This window comes from Mustela lutreola, chromosome 6, assembly GCF_030435805.1.
Source record: "Mustela lutreola isolate mMusLut2 chromosome 6, mMusLut2.pri, whole genome shotgun sequence".
Classification (NCBI taxonomy): Eukaryota; Metazoa; Chordata; class Mammalia; order Carnivora; family Mustelidae; genus Mustela; species Mustela lutreola.
In genome coordinates, this window is record NC_081295.1 from 23544842 (window position 1) to 23566569 (window position 21728).

General features: G+C 35.6%; 1 protein-coding gene across 4 annotated transcripts in view; it reads right to left on the reverse strand.

The window, feature by feature from the left end:
- The window catches only part of AFG1L (AFG1 like ATPase), a 234783-nt gene that overhangs the window by 91117 nt on the left and 121938 nt on the right, over positions 1 to 21728 (reverse strand). For all 4 annotated transcript variants that reach the window (XR_009354512.1, XM_059176936.1, XM_059176935.1 and 1 more), the window contains one exon: positions 12178 to 12236. Coding sequence is in view for 3 of the 4 variants with exons in the window: in XM_059176936.1 (XP_059032919.1) it covers positions 12178 to 12236 (59 nt within the window). In the remaining variant the exon portion in view is untranslated. The remainder of the gene's footprint in view (positions 1 to 12177; positions 12237 to 21728) is intronic.

The following is a 21728-nucleotide window of genomic DNA, read 5'->3' on the forward strand; positions in this document are numbered from 1 at the left end:
CATCATTTAAAATCATTCCTCTGAACATAGGAAAGATGTTCCCATCACTGCTTTTTAAAATAGTTATCCTACTTATATTTTTAAAGTATCTAGAAAAAAAAAATATGGTTCTGAGTTTCTAAATTACAAAATATCCTGTCTTCTTCTTTACAATTAAAAGCCAAGATCATGGAAACTATCAACAAATGAAAAGGCAACCTGCTGAGTGGGAGAAGATATCTGCAAATGATATATCCAATAAGGGGTTAATATTCCAAAATACATAAAGAACTTATACAACTCAACACCAAAAAAAGCCCCAAGTAAATGGATGAAAAGATGGGGAGAGAACCTGAATAGACATTTTTCCAAAGAAGACAAACAGACAGCCAAGAGACACAAGAAAAGGTGCTCAACATCACTCCTCAACAGAAAAATGTAAATCAAAATCACAAATCACCTTACATCTTGTCAGAATGGCTAGAATCGAAAAGACAAGAAGTAACAAGTAATGGGATGTCTGGTTGGTTCAGTTGGTAGAGTATGTGACTCTTAATCTCAGTGTTGTGAGTTCAAGTCTTACATACTGGGCATGGAGCCTACAAAAGGAAAGAGAGAAAGGAAGGAAGGAGGGACAGAGAGAAAGAAAGAGTGAAAGAACAAACAAGTATTGGCAAGGATGTAGGGAGAAAGTAATCCTGGTATACTGCTGAGGACTTGTAAATTGGCAGAGCCGCTGTGGAAAACAGTATGGAGGTTCCTCAAAAAATTAATAATAGAGGGGCGCCTGGGTGGCTCAGTGGTCTGAGCCTCTGTCTTCAGCTCAGGTTGGGGTCTCCGGGTCCTGGGATGGAGCCCCGCATCAGGCTCTCTGGTCAGCAGAAAGCCTGCTTCCCCCTCTCTCTCTGCCCACCTCTCTGCCTGTTTGTGATCTCTCTCTCTCTGTCAAATAAATAAATTAAATCTTCAAAAGAAAATTAAAAATAGAAATAGCATATTCACATTCAATAATGCCACTACTGGTTTTTACCCAAAGAGAACAAAAAAACACTCATTCAAAAAGTGAGTTGGGGGAAATCAGAGGACCTTAAGAAACAAACTCTGGACCTTAAGAAACAAACTGAGGGTTCTGGAGGGGTGAAGGGTGGGGGGTTGGGAGGGCCTAGTGGTGGGTATTAAGGAGGGCATGTATTGCATGGAGCATTAGGTGTGGTGCATAAACAATGAATCTTGGAACACTGAAAAAATGAAATGAAATTTTAAAAAAAGATACATGCAGTCCTGTGTTCACTGCAGCATTATTTACAATAGCCAAGATAATGGAAGCAACCCAAGTATGCCTAAACAGATGGAAAGATAAAGAAGATGTGGTATATATACACAATGGAATATTACTCATCCATTAAAGAGAATGAAATCCTTCCATTTGCAACAATATGGATGGACCTTGAGGGTATTATCTAAGTGAAATAAGTCAGACAGAGAAATACAAATACTGTATGATTTGACTCATATGTGGAATCCAAAAAAACAAAAAAACAAACAGACATAAATAAATAAATAACACACATGAGAAAAACCAGACTCCTAAATATAGAGAACAAACTGATGGTTGCTCTCAGGTGGGGGATGGGTGAAACAGACAAAGAGGATTAAGAGGTATAAATTTCCAGTTATAAAATTAATAAGTCAGGAAGATGAGAAGTACAGCTTAGGGAACATAGTCAATAATACTGTAATACTGCTGTTTGGTTACAGATGGTGAATACACTTATTGTGGTGAGCATGAGTACTGTACAGAATTGTTGAATCAATATGTTGTATACCTGAGGCTATATATTAATTATACTTCAATTTAAAAAATGTATGTTAATTATACTTAAAAAAAAAAAAACTAAGAAAGAGACTTACATTTTTAGTCAAAGCAGAGTATTTAGAACTCAATTTTACCTTCCTACCATTACACAATAAAACACTGGACGTAACAGGTAAAACATTTGCTATCAGATGTAATACAACGGGTAGCGGAGGATAGCAATCCCTGAGATGTAGGAAATAAGCCAAGCAAGCGTTACATTTCCCATGGCTTTCTTTCAGAGGCAATTTCTAGACTGTAGCACAGCAGTCTAAATGAGTTGAAGAGACAGTGACCAGAGTTTAGGGAAATTGAGGCAGTTGGGATTTGCATGAAAGAGTTCACTAAAAAAGGAAATAATAAGTAGAGAAAGAGCTCTAGATATCTGCATAGGGAATGTCTATAATCTTTGGCTGAATATTAAATTGCACGTGCATAAGATGAAACTTCACAAGACTGGGGAAAGAGCAATCCACACAAAGCTGGAAGACATAAGCATTCTGAACAGCCAGAGTAGAGAGATGTCAGTGACACTAAGGGGATTCAGTACAGAGCCTAGAAGGGTCACATGTAAAAGAAAGGCTAAAATAGTCTTAGTGTAAAGGCTACTGAAGACACGTTACTGAAATTTTAAAAACAAGCCTCAGAAGGATAAAGCTGATCTGCAAGAAATGTAACTACTTGCCAAACTAAACACCCAACAGCCTTAAAGGAAGTAACACTCAGTATCATCACTCAAAATGTCCAGCATCCAATCACAAATTATTAAATCCGCCAAGAAGCAGGAAAGTAGGACTAAAAACCAGGGGGAGAAAATCAGACCAAAAAAACAAAACCAGAAATATTAGAATTAGAAGAGAAGGACATTTAACAAACTGACATCCACTTCTGGGAAGATGGAGTAGATGCCCTTTCCCTATCCCTCCTGCTCTGTACAATTGAAAATCCTGGAGATTATATAAAAAACAAACATAAAAATATACTAAAAAGTAATTCCTCGAGTACAAATCCTTTACCCCTTTGGTTAGGTTTATTCCCAGGTATCTTATGGTTCTTGGTGCTATAGTAAATGGAATCGATTCTCTAATTTCCCTTTCTGTATTTTCATTGTTATTGTATAAGAAAGCCACTGATTTCTGCACATTGACTTTGTATCCTGCCACGTTGCTGAATTGCTGTATGAGTTCTAGTAGTTTGGGGGTGGAGTCTTTTGGGTTTTCCATATAAAGAATCATGTCATCTGCGAAGAGAGTTTGACTTCTTCATTGCCAATTTGGATACCTTTTATTTCTCTTTGTTGTCTGATTGGTATTGCTAGGACTTCTAATAATATGTTGAACAAGAGTGGTGAGAGTGGGCATCCTTGTCGTGTTCCTGATCTCAACGGGAAGGCTGTGAGCTTTTTCCCATTGAGGATGATATTTGCTGTGGGTCTTTCATAGATAGATTTGATGAGGTTCAGGAATGTTCCCTCTATCCCTATACTTTGAAGCGTTTTAATCAGGAATGGATGCTGGATTTTGTCAAATGCATCAATTGAGAGGACCATGTGGTTCTTCTCTCTTCTCATATTAATTTGTTATATCACATTGATTGATTTGCGAATGTTGAACCATCCTTGTAGCCCAGGGATGAATCCCACCTGATCATGGTGGATAATCTTTTTAATGTGCTGTTGGATCCTGTTGGCTAGGACCTTGTTGAGAATCTTAGCATCCATATTCATCAGTGATATTGGTCTAAAATTCTCCTTTTTAGTAGGGTCTTTGCCTGGTTTGGGGATCAGGGTAATACTGGCTTCATAGAAAGAGTCTGGAAGTTTTCCTTCTGCTTCAATTTTTTGAAACAGCTTCAGGAGAATAGGTGTTATTTCTTCTTTGAAAGTTTGGTAGAATTCCCAGGGAATCCGTCAGGTCCTGGGCTCTTGTTTTTTGGGAGGTTTTTGATCACTGCTTCAATCTCGTTATTAGATATCGGTCTGTTCAGGTTGTCGATTTCTTCCTGGTTCAATTTTGGTAGTTTATAGTTTTCCAGGAATGCATCCATTTCATCTAGGTTGCTAAGGAATTACAGAACACTCATGAAAGAAATTGAAGAAGAAACAAAAAGATGGAAGACCATTCCATGCTCTTGGATCGGAAGAATAAACATTGTTAAAATGTCTATACTGCCTAGAGCAATCTATACTTTTAATGCCATTCCAATCAAAATTCCACTGGTATTCTTCAAAGAGCTGGAGCAAATAATCCAAAAATTTGTATGGAATCAGAAGAGACCCCGAATCGCTAAGGAAATCTTGAAAAACAAAAATAAAGCTGGGGGCATCACGTTATCTGATTTCAAGTTTTATTACAAAGCTGTGATCACCAAGACAGCATGGTACTGGCATAAAAACAGACTCATAGACCAGTGGAACAGAGTAGAGAGCCCAGATACGGACCCTCAACTTTATGGTCAAATAATCTTCGACAAAACAGGAAAAATTTACAGTGGAAAAAAGTCTCTTCAATAAATGGTGCTGGGAAAACTGGACAACTATATGTAGAAGAATGAAACTCGACCATTCTCTTACACCTTATACAAAGATCAACTCAAAATGGATAAAAGACCTCAACGTGAGATAGGAATCCATCAGACTCCTAGAGGAATCCATCAGACTCTATTACTCATAGGCAGTAATCTCTTCAATATCAGCCACAGCAACTTCTTTCAAGATATGTCTCCAAAGGCAAAGGAAACAAAAGCGAAAATAAACTTTGGGACTTCATCAAAATCAAAAGCTTCTGCACAGCAAAGGAAACAGTCAAAAAAACAAAGAGGCAACCCACGGAATGGGAGAAGATATTTGCAAATGACAGTACAGACAAAAGGTTGATATCCAGGATCTATAATGAACCCCTCAAACTCAACACACACGAAACAGGCAAACATATCAAAAAATGGGAAGAAGTTATGAACAGACACTTCTCCAATCAAGACATACAAATGGCTATCAGACACATGAAAAAATGTTCATCATCACTAGCCCTCAGGGAGATTCAAATTAAAACCACATTGAGATATCACCTTACACCAGTTAGAATGGCCAAAATTAACAAAACAGGAAACAACATGTGTTGGAGAGGATGTGGAGAAAGGGGAACCCTCTTACACTGTTGGTGGGAATGCAAGTTGGTGCAGCCTCTTTGGAGAACAGTGTGGAGATTCCTCAAGAAATTAAAAATAGAACTTCCCTATGACCCTGCCATTGCACTCCTGGGTATTTACCCCAAAGATACAGATGTTGTGAAAAGAAGGGCCATCTGTACCCCAATGTTTATAGCAGCAATGGCCACGGTCGCCAAACTATGGAAAGAACCAAGATGCCCTTCAACGGATGACTGGATAAGGAAGATGTGGTCCATATACACTATGGAGTATTATGCCTCCATCAGAAAGGACGAATACCCAACTTTTGTAGCAACATGGACGGGACTGGAAGAGATTATGCTGAGTGAAATCAGTCAAGCAGAGAGAGTCAATTATCATATGGTTTCACTTATTTGTAGAGCATAACAAATATCATGGAGGACAAGGGGTGTTAGAGAGGAGAAGGGAGTTGGGGTAAATTGGAAGGGGAGGTGAACCATGAGGGACTATGGACTCTAAAAAACAATCTGAGGGGTTTGAAGTGGCAGGGGGGTAGGAGGTTGGGGTACCAGGTGGTGGGTATTATAGAGAGCATGGATTGCATGGAGCACTGGGTGTGGTGAAAAAATAATGAATACTGTTTTTCTGAAAATAAATAAGTTAATTATATATATATATATATATATATATATATATATACTAAAAAGTAGAAAGAAGAAAGAATAGCTAGGGATTAGCTAGGGATCTCAAGACCTGTTCAAAAGAACAGTGAGTTCTCTGCTTTTCTTCTTAATTTAAATTTTTCAGACTTGGAGCTGAAGAAGCCAGCATCTCTGAAATGCCAACGGACATAGACAAATAAAGACCCAACAAAAGTCTGCTCTTTTTAGCTAAGGGACCAGAAAAATGACGGCATAAGAGAAGAGACAAATTTTTGACAAAAACTTTTACTGCAATGCAGTAAACACTGCAGGGAAAATTATGTACTGTGGGTGCCACCTCCACCTATTCCAGTCAAAAGAGGAGTCTAGAAGTATATTCTCAGAAGCTTTTAGGAGGCACTCTAACCCTCCTGCCAGTAATGTCAGAGAAGACCAAGTAGGGAACTGAAACCTCCATCCCTGCCAGTCAAAAATGAGCACCCTTTCCCTCCCCTGATAACGTCAATGGAACCTCTCTACCAACAGAAAGAAGGTGCATCTTCTCAACAGATGCTGAATAGAGAACCTGGGCTTCTACCTGTATCTGGCAATAAAGAGATGGTGCCTAACCTTTGTCAGAACAGTGTCCAAAAAAGCCATTTAAAACTAAAGTTTGAAGATGATAAACGGGTTCCTGAGTGACACAGTTGGCTAAGGGACCAACTCTGGATTTTGGCTTGGATCATGATCTCAGGGTCATGAGCTCCTGCCATGCACTGGATTCCCTACTCAGTGTGAAGTCTTCTTGACTCCCTCTTCCTTTGCCCCTCCCACTTCTGCTCTCCCCACCCCCCCTCTCTCTAAAATAAATAAATAAATCTTTAAAAAAAAGTGAAATAAAGATGACAAACAAATGGCCAATAAGCACATAAAAAGATGCTACACATCACTAATCACTTGAGAAATATGAATCAAAACTACAATGAGGGATGCCTGGGTAGCTCAGTTGGTCAAGCCGCTGCCTTCAGCCCTGCCTTCAGCCACTGCCTTCAGAGTCCTGGGATCGAGTGCCGCATCGGGCTCCCTGCCCCACAGGGAGTCTGCTTCTCTCTCTGCCTCTGCCTGCCACTCTGCCTGCTTATGTGTGCTCTCTCTCTCTCTCTCTGACAAATAAATAAATAAAATCTTAAAAAAAAAAAACTACAATGAGCTACCACTTTACACCTGTTAGGGTAGCTATAATAATAATAATAATGATAATAACGATGACAAGTGTTTGCAAGGATGTAAAGAAACTGAAAACCTTGTGCATTGCTGGTGGGAATATAAAATGGTGCAGCTTCTAAGGAAAACATTATAGCAGTTCCTCAAAAACGTCAATATAAATTTACATATGACCTAGGAATTCAACTCCTGGGAATATATACAGAAGAATTAAAAAGACTCAAACCAGTATTTGCACAGACGTGTTCAGAGCAGCATTATTTACAAGAGTCAAAAGGTAGAATTAACCCAATGTCCATCAACAGATGAATAGATAAACAAATTGTGGTATTACATAAAATGGAATTTTATTTCTTAAAAAGGGATGGAATTTGACACATGATACAGTATGGATGAACCCTGAAGACATTATGCTAAGTGGAAAAAGCCAGAAACAAAAGGACAAATATTATAATTTCATTTACATAAGGTGTCTAAAAATGGCAAATTCACAGAGATAGAAAGTAGAAAGAGATAGAAAGTGATGAGCAGGAGTGGGGAGTAGAAGAGAATGGGGAGTTATTATTTAATGAGTACAGAATTTCAATTTGGGAAGATGCGAAAGTTCTAGAGATGGATGGTGGTGATGGTTGTCCAGTGTAAATGTACTTAATGCCACTGAACTGTACATTTAAGAACGGTCAATATAGTAAATTTTACATTACATGTACTTTACCATAATAAAAAATGATTAAAAAAATAAGATCCAAAGCCTTATGACAAATTATGAAAATGTTCAAGATTCCAATGAAATTCATTCATACCAAAAACCAGGAAGATCTCACATGGAATGTAAAAAGACAATCAATATATGCCAACTTCAAGATAACAGAGATGTTAAAATTATCCAATAAAATTACCCTATGCATGTGCAATTCAAAGCAGACATGAAAAAAAAAAAATGCTTCCACAGGCATATGACTACGCTTGAAACAAAGGAGCTTATATTACTACTTAGTAAAAACTGTCATTAAGGGCGTGGCTCAGTGGGTTAAGCCTCTGCCTTCGGCTCAGGTCATGATCTCAGGGTCCTGGGATGGAGTCCCGCATAGGACTCTCTGCTCAGCAGAGAGCCTGCCTCCCCATCTCCCTCTGCCTGCCTCTCTGCCTACTTGTGATCTCTCTCTCTCTCTCTCTCTCAAATAAATAAATAAATAAATGATAGTTATTTCCTAAAAATGTCATTAAGGAAGTTCTGTTCACAAGCAATATTTAATCATTTCAACTCTGCATGTAACTTATAATATAACCTCCAAATATGTACGGTCAATGACAAAATTATCAGAAAAATGGACAAATTCACAATCATCATGAATGACATTTTCCATGAGCTTCATAGTACTTGATGGGAAAAAAATAATAAAAACTGGAACATGATAATTAAAAATTCTAATTTAATGAGTGTAATATTTATATATACTAGCACCAACAACTATATTTGAATACTCACTATTTTTAAGAATATAGAGAGTATATGGGGTGCCTGGCTGGGTCAGTCAGAAGAGCATGTGACTCTTCATCCTGGGGTCATGAGATGTCATTTTTACATAGGGTGTAAACATTACTTAAATAAAAAAACTTTAAAAAGTATTTTTTAAAAGAAGAATACAGAGAATTTTTTTTAATTGCCCACATATTAAGGCATAAAGCAAGTTTCAACAAATTTCAAAGGATTTAGGTTGCACAGATCATATCCTCCAACCATAATGTGATTAAGCACTTGTTAAGAAAATAATAACAAAGGCATAACTAGAAAATGTTTTATGTTTGTTTGGAAATTAAGAGACATACTTCCAGGTGATTCATGGGTTAAAGTAGAAATCACAATAGAACTGAGAAAATACTTAGAATTTAACAGTGAAAATACTATCAAACTTAATGAATGTAGCTATTTAAAGGAAAATAAATAGCCTTAAATACATTTCGGAATGAAGGTCGAAATGAGATTTTTAAAAATTAAAAAAAGAACATCGAAATAAACTCAAAGAAAGTGCAAGTAAGAATGAAACAAGAGCCTCCCTACTTAAAAGGGAGTGGAAGTTATATGTAAAGGTCTGCTTTTTTGTTTGTTTGTTTTGCTTTGTTTTGTTTGAAGGGATTATTCTAGGAAGACTTCCTACAGGAAATATACTTGAACACTTTATAAATCCCTTCCAGTACTATGACTTTTCTCCTTTTGTAATAAATTGTGGTAAAACATACACAACATAGAATTTATTATTTCAACCCTCTTAAGTGTACAGTTCAATGCCATTAAGTACACGGACAATGTTATGCAATCATTACCACTGTCTATATCCACAACTTTTTCATCATCCTAAAGAAAGACTCTACCCATGAAATAATAACCACTCATTCCCCTCTCCTCTCAGCCCCTGGTAACCTCTATTTCACTTCCTGTTTCTCTGAATATGCCTTTTCCAGGCACCTCATATAAGTGGAATTATATAATATTTGTCCTTTTGTTTCTGGCTTCTCTCAAATGTTTTCAAGGTTTGTCCATAATGTAGCATATATCAGAATTTCATTCCTTTTTTAGGGCAGAACAATAACTCATTGTTTGAATAGACCACATTTTGTTTTTTAATGGCATATTAGTCTTCCTCATCATTTCTACTACCTTATGACAATATTATTATTTACTAAGAGCTTTTATAAGCTCTTGGGTTTGTTTGTTTGTTTGTTTGTTTGTAAAACTCCAAGCAATAAATCACAAGTTCTTGTAGTGAATTAGACTTGTTATCATTTGGTTTATAGAAGAGGACATAAAGGGAAAAAATGGATTTTACACTGTATTTTTCCCCAAATAAATTTCTACTTGATTTATAATCTCTTCTTTTTAAAGATTATTTATTTGTTTGTTTTACAGACAGAGATCACAAGTAGGCAGAGAGGCAGGCAGAGAAAGAGGAGGAAGCAGGCTCCCTGCTGAGCAGACAGCCTGATGCAGGGCTCCATCCCAGGACCCTGGGATCATGACCCAAGGCAAAGGCAAAGGCTTTAACCCACTGAGCCACCCAGACACCCCTATAATCTCTCTCTTTTTTTAAAGATTTTATTTATTTATTTGTCGGAGAGAGCACAATCACAGGGAGCAGCAGGCAGAGGGAGAAGCAGGCTTCCAGCTGAGCAGGGAGCTCAATATGGGGCTCGATCCCAGGACCCTGGGATTAAACCAAGATTCTCTATTTGTTTTAAGATTGTCTTCTGCTAAATATCTCTCACAGCTAGGCCAATTTGCAAGGGTAATGCTAGCATATGTAAATAGGCAAAATATCATTTAAATAAATATGAAACAACCTTTTCTTACAAGGGGAACTACATATGCCCACCAAAAAAGTTCCAGGGAAACCAGCCACAGCATATATTTATTGGGCTGTTTTGTTACATGTGAAAAGTCTTTTGAATAAATGAGACATTTTAAATATTTTCTCATCCAATCTGGTATTTAATTCCCTACAAATTTTAGTTTATGTTCAATTTCAAATTATCTCAGTTCTTATTCAATTTCAACTTTGGATTATTTATCTCTTTGGTGTTCCTTTCTCTACACACAAAAAAATATCAAAGGTGAAAAGGGTAAAAAGTTTAAATTCTGGTCAATTTAGTTGCTTATTAATAATGCTATTATATATTAAAGTACAAAAAATTACTTGCCAAAAAATGTTTGTGGTTAAAAAAAAAAAAGTACCTACAAAGTTCCCTGAGAACCTTTAACTTGCTTCATTATGTGAGCCTTCACTTTTATATTTTATATATTTTCTGCTACACGAAGGTACTATTTTTAATACCCATTTTTCTCAGCCTCCCTATTTATATTTTGATATCTATATCTACCAAATCACTTCGGATTCCCAGCATAGAGAAAACACCACAGATTTACCTTCTCCCCAAGTGTAAAACATGAATGCAAAGGGGAAAAAAATACTAACGACATAAATCTTCAAAGAGTACTTTGCCTTACATCTATAAATATCTCACGGAAATTAAAAACGTCTGGGAACTTAAAATTGGTCAAGAAAATACACGTTTTAATTCTCCTAAGTATAGCATAGGGAATAAAGTTTGGCACCAACAACATCTTCAAAAATATTGTCTGACTAAATCTTTAGAATATTTAAAAAAAAATATTCTCCTTTTTAAAAATATTTATTTATTTGAAAGACAGAGAGAGAGAACATGCACGTGTGAGCTGGGGAGAGGGGCAAAGAGAGAGGGAGAGTATCTCCAGCAACTTCCCACTGAGCGCAGAGCTGATGGACTCAATCCCAGGACCCTGAGCCAAAATCAAAATCAAAAGTCCATACTCAACCAACTAGGCCATCCAGGTGCCCCATTATATGCAATGGGGCATATAATTATATGCTTTCTTCATAAGAATTTTTGAGGTTATTGGGTTTTTAAAAAATAATACAACTTTATCCCTTCTTCAGTTAAATTGCTATAGACTGGGAAAAATACGTAACTGAGAATTATGGGAATTATATTTTGGCACACATGCTTCTTTTGGTACATTTTTGTTTGGTACTTCATTTTGCTTTGTGTTATAGATATTTGTACATGTACTATATGCCCAACTAGAATATAAATGACTTATAAGTAAGAAACATAGCCTATTTCATGACTGCATTACCTATCATGCTTAATGTAGCACTTTGCACATAGTAGGTTCCCAATAAATACTGGTAGGATATAGAATTATTGAAAAATTGTATAAAAAAATATTTAAATTAACAGTGAAAAAGGAGGTTACTTTATTCCTAATCAGATTGTAATGAAGACTATTTCAAACTCTATGCAGTGATGATACACACAAATATTTAAACTATTTATGTGCCTCAACTTGACATAATTTCATGATAACTTGATGGCAATCACATTTAAATATATTAGAATATTTTTGTAATAATGCTACTCTAGAATAGCAACTTTAATAGCTGAGAAAACATGTTAAAGACCATTAACCTGAAAGAAACAGAACACTAAACATTTTTTTCAGAAATCAATGTATAAGGTTAAACATTCCACTATAATATTTATGAGCAAACCTCAAATTAAAATTTATAAATGCAAACTATCAAATGTTTCAGTTAGACAATAATTTAGATTATATTTTATAATTCCTCCTGTGTACACATTGATGAATACTATATAAAAAAACGTTCTTTCTTCTTTAATGTCTTTGACTGTAACTATCTAGTTTCAAAATTAATTTTGCTTGAATGCAAGGCCATGGCAATGCTATAAAAGCCCTTAATTATCAGTGAATATGATATTAATCAGTGAACACAAGTAAGTGATTTTCCTTACCTTTAGGACAGCAATGAATGGTACGAAGTTAGCTCTTTGGAGTCCATTTTTATAGAGATCTGAAAGAAAAAATTGCTATTAGTTTTTTATTTAGGCTAAATCTAATGTTAGCTCATATCTCAGTCTAGAAAATAAAGCTTTCTATTTATAAAAAAGATAAACATGCAAAAGAAAAATAACTGAAATTGATTTCTATTCTGGTACTACACAAAATTCATTATATTCTTAATAAGAAGAAGAACTGACAAAATTATGAAAGAAAATCAAAAGACATTCAATCAAATTGGCTTTGAGCTGTGGTTTGAAAAAAAAAGTAATAAAAGAATTTGGAAGAGATCACAAATAATCCTAAGTCAATAACTCAACATCAGATATTTTTTAAAGTATTTAATATTTTAACATATAGAATTTTACTGGGAAAGAAATCACATTGCCCTTTATCTCAATCTATAGTAAAAATTCTCAGTACACAATTAAAAATGTGTAACAAGATTAGCCTTTTAAGAAAACACATCAAAAGACAAAACTGTGCATGTATTTGTATCAAGATTACATATTTAACATAAAGGTAAATGACACTAAGGCCACTCTACTTTAAGATAAATTACCTAAAAATTAAAATTCCATTCTCAAAAGACTATAAATTTAATAGTTATAAAATAATAAACAGCTAGTATTTTTTGCTTTATAATATGCATATGTCACAGTGCATGTATGTTCAGACATATCCACACACATGAACACACACTGTCAAGAGCAAAGCAGTGGAAAGAGGTAGCAAATTTTAAGCTTTCCATATTTTTCTTCATTTTCTCTTTTTCTTCCTAAAAAAAAAAGGACTTGGAATTTTATTCAAGAGATTGAAATGTTATTGCATATAAAACATCCCTTTTAAAAGTAAAATCTGAAGTAATGAGTTTTTTTAAAAGAATATAAAAATGGGAACAGTAAAGAGTCTTCTCAATAATAAAACCCATGAATTAGGTTATGTGTCTTGATTTTTTTAAAAATATGCTTTAGAGTTTCCTTCCTATATTTCCTTGTTTAGAGAAAATTTGATGACTGAGATAGACCTCAACTGCCACATATACTTATGGAAATAAAATATGGTCATTAGGAAACATTTATTCTCTTTAGAAAAATATTCATCCTAACATCATTATAGTGTAGAATGTATTTTCAAAGCTCTTTGGTTAATTAAGGGCAAGAGGCTTTAATTCAGTTATATTTAATATATTTATTTAGGGATATTACAAAAGGTAAGATAATGTTGGCCAGGCTGTTGGAATTTTCAAATCCAAAATGAGATATTTCCTTTCCTATAACCAATAACCTCAAAAGAGTAAATAGGTAAAATGCAGGAAGTGGATTATTAAGTTAGATGTTTTCATAATCTTCCCTGATTATTAGGTTGTTGGGGAAGGTACAAAAAACACTACTGTATGATAAGAGTTCACAGCCATGATTGCTAATAAGTGGTAACATTCAAAAATAAAATATTCTTATTTTATTTATTTTTTTTTAAGTAGGCTCCACGCCCAACATGGGGCTTGAACTCATGACTCCAAGATCAATAGTCACATGCTCCACTAACTGAACCAGCCAGGTGTCCCAAAAAATAAGATCGTTTAAATACACTCAATGTTTACAGCAGCTTTACTTGTAATAGCCAAAAACTGGAAGCAATCCAAATGTCCATCATTACACGAGTGGATAAGAAAACTGTGGCTTTTCTGTATAATGAAATACTACTTAGCAATAAAAAGTAGAAACCATACACACGACAAAAGAGATGAAGCTCAAAATAATTATGCAGAGTAAGAGGCCAGACCCCCCCCCCCCAAAAATGGTACATACTGTTTGATTCTAATTACATAAAACTCTAAAAAAAAAAGCAAACTAAAGCTACAGTAACAAAGCAAACTGGTGGTTGCCTAGAGAAGGGGTCACCTGGGGTGACCAGAAGAGATGAAAATAAGGAAAGAAGGAAGTTTGAGTGTGATGGAAATATTCATTATATTGACTGTGGTGGTGATTTCACAGATATAAGCACATGCCAATATTTTGGAAATTGTACCCTTTAAATATGTGCCATTTATTGTATATCGATTATAGCTCAGTAAGTTCTTTTAAAATTTATTGGGGAAAATACCAAAGTGAATATCAAAGAACACTGTGTTCATATTACACTAATGAAAGTTTATCTATATTAAGGTAACCTTTTGGTCTCACAGAATAATATCTTTGTTATGGACATATAAAGCTCTGAGATGTCTAACTTAACAAATGTGTACCTTTCAGTAGGTTCATGACAATGAAAGATGTAAAAGGCCCACTTGTCATATTCTTGACTGAAAGCTTCCACTCATCAGCAAAGTTAAAAATCAAATAATACCTTTCAGGCTTCAAGAGTTAATTTTTTAAGGGGTTAACTTTAAAAACACTCTGACTTTATAAGGATATATAATCCAAACTTTATGCTCTGAGAAGTATTTTCTAAACAGAATTCTAAACAAAATTCATTTGGCTTGAAAACCTTTAGGTTTTTATAGGACACTTAAGTGAAAAAGAACTGTACTCATTAAATTGAAGAGTTTTTTTGCAATTCAAATATTATGCTAATTATCAATGCAATAGATCTCCTGAAATGTTACTTAGCTACCATTTTTTTCCATAGTAGTTGTCTAATATTCTTTTTCTCAGACATAAAGATTTTATAATACATTTATATCAACATTTGTCATTGATTACTAAATACTATTTAAAAATTCAGTAGAAGTTCTTGCCTACAATTTTTTAATGATTTCTAAACAGAGTTAAATGAGCACTTGGTCATATAAGAGAGAGTACTGAAATTACGGCACATTCATTTTTCAAGACGGGTAATAAGGACTTCTACATTCTCCACAGTGAATAACTATAATAATACTTACAGATGAAATACATGCAAAGAGGATTTTTAAAGGAATTACAAGGACCTAAATACTTTGGAGATGTACATGGATAGACAGATTTTCTTCCTTAAAAATCCAAGCATCGCAGAAAAGGTTATATACAAAAACATAATGGTAAACACATATCAAAACCACTAGTAAGTATGCAAAGAATAAGGAGAAAGAAATTCAAACATATCCCTAAACAATTAAGCAAAACATGAAAGAACGACAAGGAGCAGAGGACATCTTTAGAAACAATCACAAAACAAATAACAAACTGACAATAAATACATATCCATCAATAAACTACTTTGAATGTAAATGGACTAAATGCTCCAATCAAAAGACATAGGGTGACAGAATATAAAAAAAAACAAGATCTATATATATGCTGCCTACAAGAGACTCATTTCAGACAAAAAGATATTTGTAGACAGAAAGTGAAGGGATGGAGAAACATCAATCATGCAAATGGATGGCAAAAGAAGGCCAGAGTAAAAAAAATACTTATATTGCACAAAACAGACTTTAAAACAAAGACTGTAACAAGAGACACAAAAAGACACTATATACTAATAAAAGGGGTAATCCAACAAGAAGATATAATGATTGTAAATATTTATGCACCCAACAGAGAAGCACCCAAATACATAAAACAGTTAATATTAAAAATAATAACAATCACAAAATAAAGGAACTAATCGATAACAATACAGTAACAGTAGGTGACCTTAACACCCCACTTACATCAACGGACAGACCATCTAAACAAAAAATTAACAAGGAAACAATGGCTTTGACTGACACACTGGACCAGATAGATTTAATAGAATTCAGAAGATTCCATTCCAATCTTTTTTAAGATTGTATTTATTTATTTGATAGACAGAGATCACAAGTAGACAGAGAGGTAGGCAGAGGGGGGGGCGGGGGAAGCAGACTCCCTGCTGAGCAGAGAGCCTGATGCGGGGCTCGATCCCAGGACCCTGAAATCATGACCTGAGCTAAAGGCACAGGCTTTAACCCACTGAGCCACCTAGGCGCCCCTACCTTCTTTTCAAGTGCACATGGAACATTCTCCAAAACAGATCATATTTTAGCTCACAGAACAAACCTCAACAAATTCAAGAAGATTAAAGTCATATCATGAATCTTTTGGGACCACAAGGCTATAAAACTAGAAGTCAACAACAAGAAAATATCTGGAAAGACCACAAATACATGGAGGTTAAATAATCTGCTACTAAACAATGAATAAGTCAGGAAATAAAAGAAGAAATAAAAAGTACATGGAAACAAATGAAAATGAAAATACAATGGCCCAAAACCTTTAGGATGCAGTAAAAGTGGTCATAAGAAGAAAATTTATAGCAACACAGGCCTCCCTCAAGAAGAAAAATCTCAAACAACCTAACATTGCATCTAAAGGAGCTATAAAAAGAACGTGCAAAATCTAAAACCATGAGAAGGAAGGAAAAATAAAGATTAGAGTAGAAATAAATGATATAGAAACAAAAAAACAAAACAAAACAAAAAACAATAGAACAGATCAACAAAACTAGAAGCTGGTTCTTTGTAAAAAATTAACAAAATTGAGAAACCCCTAGCCAGACCTACCAAGAAAAAAAAGAATAAGGACTCAAATAAAATCACAAATGACACGGGGCGCCTGGGTGGCTCAGTGGGCTAAAGCCTCTGCCTTCAGCTCAGGTCATGATCCCAGGGTCCTGGGATCGAGCCCCGCATGGGGCTCTCTGCTCTGTGGGGAGCCTGCTAACTCCTCACTCTCTCTCTCTCTGCCTGCCTCTCTGCCTACTTGTGATCTCTGTCTGTAAAATAAATAAATAAAATCTTTAAAAAAAAATCACAAATGAAAGCGGAAAAATAACAACCAATGCCACAGAAACATAAACAATTATAAGAGAATATTATGACAAACTATATGCCAACATATTGGTCAACCTAGAAGAAAAGGATAAATTCCTAGAAACATATCAACTACCAAAACTGAAACAGGAAGAAACAGACGATTTGAATAGACTGATAGCCATCAAAGAAATGGAATCAATAACCAAAAAATTCCCAACAGACAAAGTCCTGGACCAGAAGGCATCCCAGGCAAATTCTACCAAACATGTAAAAATGAGTTAATACCTATAATTCTCAAACTATTCCAAAAAATATGAAAGGAAGGAAAACTTCCAAATTCATTTTATGAGCCCAGCATTACCTTGATACCAAAACCAGATAAAAACATCACAAAAAAGAGAACTACAAGCCAATATATTTGATGAACACAGGTGCAAAAATCCTCAATAAAATACTAGCAAACTAAAATAAATAAATAAATAAAAATAAAATACTAGCAAACTGAATCCAACACCACCTTAAAAAAATCATTCACAATGATCAAGTAGGATTTATTCCTGGGTTGGAAGCGTGGTTCAATATTCACGAGTCAATCAATCTGATATATCACAACAATAAGAGAAAGGGTAAAAACTACATGATCATTTCAATAGATGTAGAAAAAGTGTTTGACAAAGCAGAACACCAACTTATGATAAAAACTCTCAACAAAATAGGTTTAGAGGGAACATCTCTTTTTTTTTTTTTTTAACATTTTACTTATTTATTTGACAGAGAGAGCAATCACAAGTAGGCAGGGAGGCAGGCAGAGAGAGGGGGGGAAGCAGGCTCCCTGCTGAACAGAGAGCCAAATGTGGAGCTTGATCCCAGGTCCCTGAGATCATGACCTGAGCCAAAGGCAGAGGCTTAACCCACTGAGCCACCGAGGTGCCCCAAGAGGGAACATATCTCAACATGATAAAGGCCATATATCAAAGACCCCACAGCAAACATCATTCTCAATCAGGAAAAACTGAGAGCTTTTCCCCTAAGGTCAAGAACAAGACAAAGATGTACACTCTGTCCACTTATATTCAACAGAGTACTGGAAGTCCTAGCAATAATATAGCAAAATGAAATAAAAGGCATTGAAATGGGTAAAAAAGAAGTAAGGGGCGCCTGGGTGGCTCAGTTGGTTAAGCAACTGCCTTCTGCTCAGGTCATGATCCCGGACTTCCAGGATCGAGTCCCGCATGGGGCTCCCAGCTCCTTGTGGAGTCTGCTTCTCCCTGTGACCTTCTCCTCTCTCATGCTCTCTCTCACTCATTCTCTCTCAAGTAAATAAATAAAATCTTAAAAAAAAAAAGAGAGAGAGAGAGAGAAAGAAAGAAGTAAAACATTCAATTCATTATTTGCAGATGACATGATACTATACATAGAAACCCCAAAAGATTCCACCAAAAACCTGCTAAACTGTTAAATTCAGTAAGGTTGCAGGATCTACTGAAATTTGTTGCATTTCTATACACCAAAAATGAAGCAGCAGGAAGAGAAATTAAGAAAACAATCCTATTTACAACTGCACCAAAAACAGTAAGATACCTAGGAATAAACCTAACCAAAAAGGTAAAAGACCTATTGAAATAAATTGAAGATGACATACAGAAAATGAAAAGACATTTCGTGCTCATAGACTGGAAGAAAAAATGTTGTTAAAATGTCTATACTACCCAAAGTAATTTACATATTTAATGCAATCCCTATCAAAATACCAACAGCATTTTTCAGAGAACCAGAACAAATAATTTTAAAATTTGTATGGAATCACAAAAGACCCCAAATAGTCAAAGCAATCTTGAAAAAGAAAAGCAAAGCTGGAGGCATCACAATTCCAGACTTCAAGTTATACTACAAAGCTGTAGTAATCAAAACAGAATGGTACTGGCCCAAAAGTAGACATACAGATCAACAGAAGAGAACAGAAAACCCAAAAAGGAACCCACAACTCTATGGTCAAATACTATTTGACAAAGGAAGAAAGCATATTCAATGGAAAAAAGACAACAAATGGGGTTGGGAAAACTGGACAGCAACAGGCAAAAGAATGAAAATAGACCACTTTCTTATACCATTCACAAAAATAATTTCAAAATGGATTAAAAACCTAAATGTGAGAACTGAAACCATAAAAATCCTAGCAAAGAACAAAGGCAGTGACTTCTTTGACATTGGCCTTACCAACTTTTTTCTACCTCTGTCTCCTGAGCCAAGGGAAACAAAAACAAACTACCGGAACCACATCAAAATAAAAAGCTTCTGCACAGCAAAGGAAACAATAAAACTAAAAGAAAACTATGGAATGGGAGAAGATATTTGCAATGACATACCTGATAAAGAGTTAATATCCAAAATACATAAATAACTAATACAACACAACACCCCAAAACCAAATAATCAAATTTAAACATGGCCAAAATATACACACAGACATTTCTCCAAAAAGGTATCAGATGACCAGCACACACATGAAAAGGTGTTCAATATCACAGTGATGTACAAATCAAAACTTCAATGAGATATCACCTCACAGCTGTCAAAATGGCTAAAATCAACAACACAAGAAACAACAGGTGTTGGTAAGAATGTGGAGAAAAGGGAACCCTTGTGTCCTGTTGGTGGGAATGCAAACTGGTGCAACCACTGTGGAAAACAGTATGGAGGTTCTTCAAAAAATTAAAAATAGAACTACCTTGAATCCAGCAATCACACTACTGGGTATCTACCCAAGGAATATAAAAACACTAATTCAAAGGGATACATGTGTTCCCTATGTTTACAGCAGCATTATTTACAACAGCCAAGATATGGAAGCAGCCCAAGTGTCCATCAATTGATGAATGGCTAAAGAAGATGCGGCATATATACAGAATGGATTATTACTCAGCCATAAAAAATATGAAATCTTGCCATTTGCAATGACATGAATAGAGCCAATGAGTATAATGATAAACGGAATAAGTCAGAGAAAGACAAATACCCTATGATTTCATATATATGTAGCATTTAAGAAACAAAACAAATAAGCAAAGGGAGAAAGAGACAAATCAAGAAACTGACCCTTAATTACACAGAACAAACTGATGGTTACCAGAGGGGAGGTAATTGGGGGGATGGGTTAAATAGGTGATGGAGAGTAAAGAGTCCACTTGTCATCATGAGCACCTAAGCACCTGGTGATATTTGGAATTGTTGAATCACTACATTGTACACCTGAAACTAAAATAACACTATATGTTGACAAACTGGAATTAAAATAAAAACCTAAAAAACAAATTCAAGTGTCAAAACTAACAAGGTGTAATGCTTATTTATATAAGTACATGTCTGTCAAGAGAAAGAAAACTTTCAAGATTGATAATTAGAAGGAGTGTTCCTTTTAACACAATGAGATACTACCACACACCAGTCAGAATGGCTAAAATTAACAAGTCAACAACAAATGTTGGCAAGGATGCTGACAAAGGGGAACCCTGTTACACTGTTGGTGGGACTGCAAGCTGGTGAAACCACTCTGTAAGACAGTATGGAGGTTCCTCAAGAAGCTAAAAATATTATCATTTTATTTTCATTTCAATATACTTTCATGAACTCCTACACATAGTTATGCTGAAATGAGTGCTGAAGACAAAAGATAAATAAAAAAGGGAACTAGATTTACAGAATCCTGACTAGGAGCCAGGCAATTCACTAGGCAATGTATACAAATCACAGTAACACTACAAAGCAGATACTTCTACCTCCCTTTTATAGGAAAAGAGACTGATCCTCATAGTTTCAGATAATTTGCTGAATTTCCAGCCTGTAATAGGTATACCTAGGAGTCAAGGTCTTGAATGATGTTAAAACTTGTGGAATTCTTCAGAACCATATTCTGTTCAGCTTATCACAGCCGACAGACACAACCAGACTATAACCATGATTCAAGGTAAAAAGGGACAGAGGTATAAATATAATACACAGAGCAAGAAGCTATTCATTTTATCATGGTTCAAAGGCAGCTTTACAGAGGTAAGAGTGGCACTAGACCACCTTGGAAAAATAAGCAGGGTGCCTCCCAGCAGAGAGGAAGGAAGAATATTCTAGGCACGAGAGTCAGTATGAGTTCATGACTCTACTTTCTTTTCTAACAGTATAGAATCTATCATTCAAATAACACATTCTGAATCAAACTTTCTTAAACCCACCATGTTTGACAAACTTTAAGAGTGGCCCTCCATAAACCCCAGACCTGGTATTATGCTTAGGTGTAAACATTGGACACCAGGATCAAAGGACAGTTATCCCCGAGAATAGGAATCAAGTGCAGTGAATTCTACAGTTGCCCCAGCTTAGTGCCAGGGCAAAGCTGACAGCACTCTGCTCAGAGAGGGGGAGTCCAGGCAGCATCTGGCAGCCTTCCTGAATGGAGACGGATGAGAGTCCTGGGAGGACAAAGCAAGTAGAGTTCCCAGGGCAGAGTACCAGAGAAAAGAAAGCTGCCTAGTAAAAAAGCTCTGGGGATCTGCTAAAGGTCCCTAATGAGTCCTCAATGAAGTACTAATCAGACATGCGTGGAAGGAAACTATCGAAAGCCACGCAAAAAAGATATCGGGGAGTACTAGAGAAAACCACCATTGGGGCTCACACATGCCTGTCTCCACCAGTCAGATTGGAAAACCTCATAATTCATGGGGTACTGGGTAGAGTACTCACCTCACCAGTGAGAAA